Raw genomic sequence first — 8,938 nt, 5'->3', positions numbered from 1 at the left:
AAGTGCTGGGATTACAAGCGTGAGCCACCGCGCCCGGCCTTGAGACAGAGTCTTACTCTGTTCCCCAGGCTGGAGTGCACTCGCACATCTGAACTCACTGCAGCCTCCATCTCCTGGGTTCAGGCGATTCTCCTGCCTCATCTGGACCACAGGTGCACACTATCATGCCTGGCTAATTATTGTATTATTATTATTATTATTTTTTTTTTTTTCCAAGAGGGAGTCTTGCTCTGTTGCTCAGAACTGGAGTGCAATAGTACAATCTTGGCTCACTGCAACCTCCACCTCCTGGATTCAAGCAATTCTCCTGTCTCAGCTTCCCAAGTAGCTGGGACTACAGGCACAAGCCACCACGCCCCGCTAACTTTTGTATTTTTAGTAGAGATGGGGTTTCACCATGTTGTCCAGGCTAGTCTCAAACTCTGAGCTCCTGACCTCATGATCCTCCCACCTCAGCCTCCCAAAGTGCTGGGATTACAGGTGTGAGCTACGGTGCTCAGCCTAATTTTTGTAGTGATTTTATTTTTTAGAGACAGAGTCTTTGCTCTTGTCTCTCAGGCTGGAGCGCAATGGCACGATCTCGGCTCACTGCAACCTCTGCCTCCCAGGTTCAAGCAGTTCTCCTGCCTCAGCCTCCTAAGTAGCATGGTGCACGCCATCATGCCTGGCTAATTTTTGTAGTTTTAGTAGGCTAGGCTGGTCTAGAACTCCTGACCTCAGGTGATCCACCTGCCTCCCAAAGTGCTGGGATTACAGGTGTGAGCCACCATGCCCAGTGAATTTTTATATTTTTAGTAGAGATGGGGTTTCACCATGTTGTCCAGGCTGGTCTCGAACTCCTGACCTCAAGTGATCTGTCCATCTCGGCCTCCCAAAGTGCTGGGATTACAGACCTGAGCCACTGCACCCTGCCTGGATCTCAAGTCTTGTTAAGATTTAGGATTGATTCTTTCAGCAGGACCATTTAACGGGGGGTGTCCCTTCCTCTTTGCATCCTAACTGTATTAGTCAGGTTCTCCAGAGATCCAACTTATAGCATGCAGATAGATACATAGATAGATGGATAGGAGATAGATAGATGAGATTTTTTTTTTTGCCCATAATCAAAACTTTACTGAAAAACTGACAGCAAAATAGGAGATCACTGTTGTATACCTTACAAAACCAAATGTAATTACATTATCTTGGTAGATTAATTACAATTATGGAACTTATGATAAGGCTTTCTGTGAGATAACACAAATTCAGGAAGCTGTTCGGATCATTAATGTTGCCTTTTTTTTTTTTTTTGCGACGGAGTTTCACTCTCCTTACCCAGGCTGGAGTGCAATGGCATGATCTCGGTTCACTGCAACCTCTGCCTCTCAGGTTCAAGCGATTCTCCTGCCTCAGCCCCCTGAGTAGCTAGGATTACAGGTGTCTGCCACCACACCCGGCTAGTTCTTTTTATTTTTAGTAGAGACAAGGTTTCACCATATTGGCCAGGCTGGGCTTGAACCCCTGATCTCAGGTGATCCACCCATCTTGGCCTCCCAAAGTGCTAGGATTACAGGCATGAACCACCATGCCCGTCCCCATGTTCTTTATAAAATGTCAGTCAAGGTGGGGCGTGGTCTAAGCTCACTGCAAGTGTGAGGCACCCCCACTTCAAGTGATTCTCCTGCCGTAGCCTCCTGAGTAGCTGCAATTACAGGTGCACAACACTATGCCTGGCTAATTTTCATATTTTTAGTAGAGATGGGGTTTCACTATGTTGGCCAGACTTGTTCTCCTGACCTCAGGTGATCCACCTGTCTTGGCCTCCCAAAGTGCTGGGATTACAGGTGTGAGCCACCCTGCCTGGCTGAGCTTTTGAGGAATGAATTGTCAAAAAAACTGTGGGCCTATTTAAAAACCATTATACCGCTGGGCACGGTGGCTCACGCCTGTAATCCCAGTACTTGGGGAGGCTGAGGTGGGCAGATCACCTGAGGTCAGGAGTTCGAGACCAGCCTGACCAATATGGTGAAACCCCATCTTTAAAAAAAAAAAAAAAACCATTATACCAAGAAATTTCTAATGACTAAATCAGTTTCTAGGTAGTTGAATCGTAGGAAGGGATTAGAAACTTTGCAATCCAAGAAAGCTATGTCCCTGGCAGGGTTTAAGTGTTGGGCGATTGTGAGTTTGACTTATGTGAGTTAATGTTCCAAATTCAGATCAACTGTGGTTGAACTGAATTAAGATCTTGCCTTTTAAAGCTGAGAACCAAAGGACACTGCTAACTTCTTCTTTTTATTATTTTAAAAATAGAGAAGGGGGTCTCCCTATGTTGCCCAGGTTGGTCTGGAACTCCTGGGCTCAAGGGTTCCTCCTGCCTTGACCTTCCAAAGTGCTGGGATTATAGGGGTGAGCCACCGCACCCCGGCCTGCTAACCTGTGAGTTAGTAGTCTCTGTCCGTACCTTCCACTCCTTCCTCTCTGCTAGTCCTAAATACATAGCAGGCTCCTCCGTTTTTAGCAGTTCTATGTATCAACAGGCCAAAGAATCTGAAGAGAGCATCCTACACATTTCAAACGGTGGGAACGGAGACTTCTCTTTCCTGCAGCACAATCTCCCCTCATCACCGGGGGACTACTAGATGCAGCTCTGCTAAGGGCCTCCACGGACGGAGTCGGCTTGCTATCTGCTCTCAGTGACCGAAGCCCATTCTTTGCTCATTCACCCCGGGAGCCGCACAGCGGACTCAGCCGTGTTTCATAGGTGTTTGCTGACTTAGTCATCTGGCTGTCTCTGGGGCAGTTATTTTATTTATTTATTTATTTATTTATTTTTTAGACAGAGTTTCGCTCTTGTTGCCCAGGCTGGAGTGCAATCGTACGATCTGGGCTCACTGCAACCTCCACCACCCGGGTTCCAGCAATTCTCCTGCCTCAGCCTCCCGAGTAGCTGGGATTACAGGTGTGTGCCACCACACCCGACTAATTTATTATTTTTCTTTCTTTCTTTTTTTTTTGTATTTACTAGAGGCGGGGTTTCACCATGTTGGTCAGGCTGGTCTTGAACTCCTGACCTCAGGTGATCCACCCGCCTCGGCCTCCCAAAGTGGTGGGATTACAGGCGTGCGCCATCGCGCCCGGCCCGGGGCGGTTATTTTCTACCTTGCACGACAGTCCTGCCTCTACCTCTCCACAGGGCGCACAGGGGCGGACTCACGGGTGCAGTCTCCCCAGGTGCCGGGTGGGCGTCAGCGGGCTTACAGAAACAATAAAAGACTTAACGGTTGGCGCGCGACGGGCGTCCCCTGACAGGGGCTCAGAGGACTGGACATCACTAAGGGTCGGCCCCAGCGACCGCGCCCTGTTGTCAAGGTGGAGACCCCCGGCCCAGACAGTCCGTGAACTGAGGGAGACCGCTCTGGGGCCTGCTGCGCGTGTTCGGGATCCGCAGGCGCGGGGAGACAGCGCAGGCGCCGCCGCCCCGGCGGTGCCCACCGTGCGCCGCGGCCCGCTCCCCGCGATCTCGGTCTACGAGGCGGCGGGCCCCGCACTTCTTCGCTGCAACGAAGCCCCTTCGGCGCGCGCGTCGACTTCCGTTGGCGCCCGCCGGACTCCGCGCGCTTACCGGACTACAACTCCCGAGATGCCGCGCGCGTCGGCCGCTGATTGGCTGCGCGGCGGGCGGACTCGCGGGCTGGCGGCACGCTGTGCACGTGCACGCAGCGACCGCCGGATGGCTGCGTGGGGCTGTGTGGCTGCGCTCGGCGCGGCGCGCGGGCTCTACTGGCGGCCGGCGCGCGCGGCTGCTGGGCTGCAGGGCAGCCGCTGCCGCAGGGCCTATGCTGTGGGCCCCGCTCAGGTGAGGACGCCTGGGTTCCGGCCGAGCCGCTCGCCACTCAGGGCCGGCGGCGGGGCGGGGAAGGAGGGGCGGCCGGGCTGGCCTCCCTGGCCACCTGGGAACGGCCTGGACCGTCGTCGCGCCCGACTGCATCTCGCTCTTGCGGGGGTCTGAAGTGCCCGGCCTCCCCTGATTCACCGGCGGCCTCGGAAACGCTTCCCCCGCGGAAGAGCGCTGGTCGGGACGGCCCCGGCCAGGCTGCTCGGCAGCCCCGGCGGTTTCCGCGTCCCTGTTTTCCCTGCCCGCCTCCGATTTCCACCATGAGGACGTTTGGGCGGTGATTTTCAGCTTCACGTGGAGAAGACTGGGACCCGCGCCGGGAGCCCCGCCTGCGGGTGCGCCGCCCCCAGGCGCCTGTGGGTTTGGTGCGTGCGCTGGGTTCAGCCCGGCTCCCGCGATCCCTCCTGAGCGCTGGCGGCTCCTGGAAACTGGGAGACTGAGATTGCAGTGAGCGGAGATCGGGCCACTGCACTCCAGCCTGCGCAACAGAGCGAGCCTCTATATCCAAAAAAAAAAAAAAGAAAATAGGCCAGGCGTGGTGGCTCACGCCTGTAATCCCAAAACTTTGAGAGACCGAGGGAGTGGATCACGAGGTCAGGAGATCGAGACCATCCTGGCTACATGGTGAAACCCCCGTCTCTACTAAAAATACAAAAAATTAGCCCGGCATGTTGGCATACGCTTGTTGTCTTAACTACTAGGGAGGCTGAGGCAGGAGAATGGCTTGAACCCGGGAGGCGGAGGTTGCAGTGAGCCAAAATCGCGCCACTGCACTCCAGCCTGGGTGACAAGAGTGAGACTCCGTCAAAAAAAAAAAAAAAAAAAAAAAAAAAAAAAAAAAAAAAAAAAAAAAAAAAAAAAAAAAAAAAAACAAACTTAGCTTAGTGTAACATTTTTGCTCTACGAAGTTTTTAATTTTTAAAACTCTTTACTCTTTTGTAATAGCACTTAGCTTAAAACACAACACATTGTACAAGTACTAAATACCTTCATTTATATCATCGTTCTATAGCTTTTTTTCAAACTTTTGTTAAAAATGAAGAGACAAACACACATACTAGCCCAGGCCTACACAGGGTCAGGTCAGGTAATCAATGTCCCTGTCTTCCCTCTCCACACCATGTCCTGTTGTAAGGTCCCTAGGAGGCAGTAATGTGTGGAGCCTTTGTCGAGCACCTGTGAGTGTTAGCACTGTGCCAGGTATGGGGGTAAAGGACAGATCACATCCCCATCTCTCTTTAGGCCTAGGTAGTGATTCTCCTTGAGAAGAATAAGAAAATGAAATCTGAAAAATGCTATGGTTACTTTTCCCAGGAATAATGCATGTAGCATTGTTTTTAATATTTTTTTGAGATGGAGTATCGCTCTGTTGCCAGGCTGGCGTGAAGTGGCATGATCTGGGCTCACTGCAACATCCAACTCCCTGGTTCAAGCGATTCTCCTGCCTCAGCCTCCTGAGTAACTGGAATTACAGGCACCTGCCACCACGCCCAGCTAATTTTTGTATTTTTAGTAGAGACAGGGTTTCACCATATTGGTCATCATGGTCTCCATCTCCTGACCTTGTGATCCACCCGCCTCGGCTTCCCAAAGTGCTGGGATTACAGGCATGAGCCACTGTGCCCAGCTTGCATGCAGGGTGTTTTTGTTTTTGTTTTTGTTTTTTTTTTAAGTAGGGAGTGTCCCTCTGTCACCCAGGCTGGAGTGCAGTGGTGTACTCTTGGCTCACCGCAACCTCCGCCTTCCAGGTTCAAGCAGTTCTCCTGCCTCAGCCTCCCAAGTAGCTGGATTACAGGTGTGCACCACCAAACCCGGCTAATTTTTGTATTTTTGAGTAGAGATGGGGTTTCACCACGTTGGCCAGGCTGGTCTCGAACTCCTGACCTTGTGATCCGCCTGCCTTGGCCTCCCAAAGTGCTGGGATTACAGGCGTGAGCAGTCGCACCTAGCTCGCATGTAGAGTTTTAAGGGGATTTATGGCCATCCTGAAATCTTATCTATGGGTCCAGGTTAGGACCCCCATTCTAGTGAGATTTCTTGGGGAATAGGGAGTGGCTCCAGGGATCCTGGAGGGTACATGAATATACTGAAGAGAGGGAAGAACTGTAAGTCACAGCTAGGGGCTGGCAGGAGGTGGGAGAAGCAGTCCTTGGGTCCCTTGTTTTCTCTGAGGTGCTGCCGAGTTGCCAGCTGAACTTGAGAGGCTGAATCCTGAATCCAGCGCTTGTGAACTGGGTGACCCTTGCTGCGTTCTCTCTGAGGTTGTGTCTTTATTTGTCCAGTCAGGTAATTTAGTTGATGTATATTGAACACCTTGTATAACCCAGGCACGTTTTGCTAGGCAAGGCCATTTGGAGATGCTGACACTTCCCCAAAGGGCTGGTACAAATAATACATAAAAACGCCTTTGTCGTATGTCTGGCTGAGTGCCTGGGGCAGTGACAGGTCTGGGTGCCACAGCATAAACCTGTGGAGCCAAGGGTTAGTGGCACCATTTGTCTAGGCATTTCCTGTGTGGCATGTGGGGCTTGGTCAGCTCTCTTGGCAGCTGTTTTGTGGTGTTCAGGTGTGACGTTTTGTTGGCTCGAGTTGCTTCCTCCTGTTTCCAGTGTCCCTGCCCCCCTCCAGCTTGGCGCCAGAGCTGTCATTGTTCAAGCTGAGAGGCCTCATGCACAAGCTAGCATGGTGGAGCTGGAAGGTCGCCTCTCCTGGGGGTCTTGCCTGTTCAGTGGAAGGGGGATGGGATCATTACAGCCACTCCAGTCCCTATTTCACGGGACCCAGAGACACCCCTCAGCTTCCTTGACCCCACATGCTCTTGGTTTTCCTCCTTGCACTGTCGTTTGCTGGCAGGTCTTGCGTGCTCCATTATGAAGTGGCGTTTTCTTCCTGGTTCTCTGACGGCAGAGACCTTCCAGATTTTTCATCTCCAGGACCTTCTGTCCAGTGCTGATGTCTCCACTTGCCTGTCTTCCAGCTCCAAAGTGGGACTTACCTTTTGTCCTCCTCTGACCTCACTGCTTGCTCCTACTGTGCCCTTTGGTTCAGTGACTGACACCAGCATCCATCTTCCTGGGTTCCCAGGCCAAAATAAAAAAGCATGGGAGTCCGTGTGGCTCTCTGCTCCCCCAACCCTGACATCTGGATGGTTACGAAGTCATGACTGTTCTGTTTCTAATAATGCCCCATGGTCTCCATTCTTATTGCCACTCCCGCAGGTAAAACCTCTGTCTTCTCTGTCTTGGATTGCATTTGGCCCCCTGGTCTATGTTGACTTAACTCCCTTCAGGGCACTCAGTGCAGTCTTTTCTCTGCAGCCAAATTGTTTTCTATAGTTCTGGTCTGATGATACCACTTTCCATTTTCAAACTCCTTAAATTGGCCTAGAAGACCTATTAAGGCCAGTGTTCCCCACCCCTGGGTCAGGTTCCCCTGGTTTGGGCTCATCTCTTAGTGCAGGGCTCCCTGTGTACTGTCCTGGGGCTGCTTGTTTAATTATCTTCTCATTGAACCAAATAGCCAGGCAGGAAGCATTCATCTAGTCTGGCTTGGGTGGGGGGTACAAAGAGTTTTGTTACAGGATATGTTTAACACTTTCATTGCCCAGCTCAAAATTGTCTTTTAAGAAACTGCTTCTGTTTAATTACTGTTTATTTATTTAGAACTTACCTAGAATTGATTTGTACTTGCAAAAATGCTGGCCTTTTAGAGAGTTTGCTTTCTAGACTGGTTGCTTGCCCTGTCACACTAGCTAAGAAATGAGGAACTGGAGTGCCGTTTTTTTTTTTTGTTGTTGTTGTTTTTTTGAGACAGAGTCTAGCTTTGTCATCCAGGCTAGAGTGCAATGGCACCATCTAGGCTCACTGCAGCCTCCGCCTCCCAGGTTCAAATGATTCTCCTGCCTCAGCCTCTCGAGTAGCTGGGATGACAGGCGCCCGCCACCATGCCTGGCTAATTTTTGTATTTTTAGTAAAGATAGGGTTTCACCATGTTGACCAGGCTGGTCTTGAACTCCTCACCTCAAGTGAGCTGCTTTCCTCAGGCCCCGGAAGTGCTGGGATTGTAGGCGTGAGCCACTGCAGCTGGCCTGGAGCACCATTTCTGATTCTGATCGCTGTTTATAAAGGGAGCTCTGTGCATAGATTAGGTGTACCAATACGAATGACTTGACCTAGGGCCAGGCACAGTGACTCACGCCTGTAATCCCATCACTTTGGGAGGCCTTGGCGGGCAGATCACCTGAGGTCAGGAGTTCCAGACCAGCTTGATCAACATGGGGAAACCCTGTCTCTAATTTTTAAAATTAGCTGGTGATGGTGGCACATGCCTGTAATCCCAGCTACTTGGGAGGCTGAGATAGGAGAATCCCTTGAACCCGGGAGATGGAGATTGCAGTGAGCTGGGATTGTGCCAATGCACTCCAGCCTGGGTAATAAGAGGGAAACTCTGTCTTAAAAAAAAAAAGAATGACTTGACCTAGTTGGCACCAAGTAAAGAAAAATAGCAAACAAGTTAGGTTAGTTTTTTTTGATGACTGAAGAACATCTTGTATGTTAGCAGTTTATAAAAAGAGAAATGGAATGATTTTTAAAAAGAATATCCAACTTTATAAATCCAGGAAATGTAGAAAGAGAAGAGATAAATTTTTTTTACTTTAAATTAACAAAAAGTTCGATAATTAACAAACAGATCGTTGTGGAAATCAATGTTGTAAGGGTGAAGTACATTGCCGGTGGGTGTGTGAGTTGATAGATGTTTTTGGACAACAGTTTGTCAGTAGGTGTTTGGGAAATTAAATTTGCTCTCTCTGATTTATTACTCCTACTTTTAGGAATCTAGCTCAAGGAAATATCCATAACATGGGAAAAATCAGTATTCATGAAGAGGTTTCTTGTAGCATTATTTTTCATGGGGCAAAAATGTGGAAAAACCTAACTGTCCAAAATATAGGGAATAGTGTTAGTGAATTCTTTACTCAGAATAGTATGTAGCCAGAAATGACGTTTAGGAAATAGAGCTATGTGTAATTAATATGAAAAGATCGGGTGGGGCACAGTGGCT

General features: G+C 50.1%; 1 protein-coding gene across 1 annotated transcript in view; it reads left to right on the top strand.

Annotated features, from left to right (window-relative positions):
• Positions 1–3,692: 3,692 nt before the first annotated feature.
• HDHD5 (haloacid dehalogenase like hydrolase domain containing 5) overlaps positions 3,693–8,938 on the top strand; it is an 18,285-nt gene continuing 13,039 nt past the window's right edge. The window contains exon 1 of the mRNA XM_017518601.2: positions 3,693–3,838. Within this exon, the coding sequence (XP_017374090.1) occupies positions 3,713–3,838 (126 nt within the window). The 5' untranslated portion in view covers positions 3,693–3,712. The remainder of the gene's footprint in view (positions 3,839–8,938) is intronic.

The sequence above is a fragment of the Cebus imitator genome, unplaced genomic scaffold (genome assembly GCF_001604975.1).
Source record: "Cebus imitator isolate Cc_AM_T3 unplaced genomic scaffold, Cebus_imitator-1.0 Scaffold689, whole genome shotgun sequence".
NCBI classification, from domain to species: Eukaryota; Metazoa; Chordata; class Mammalia; order Primates; family Cebidae; genus Cebus; species Cebus imitator.
The sequence above is the reverse complement of the archived record's forward strand: the minus strand, read 5'-3'. Positions and strand labels throughout refer to the sequence as shown.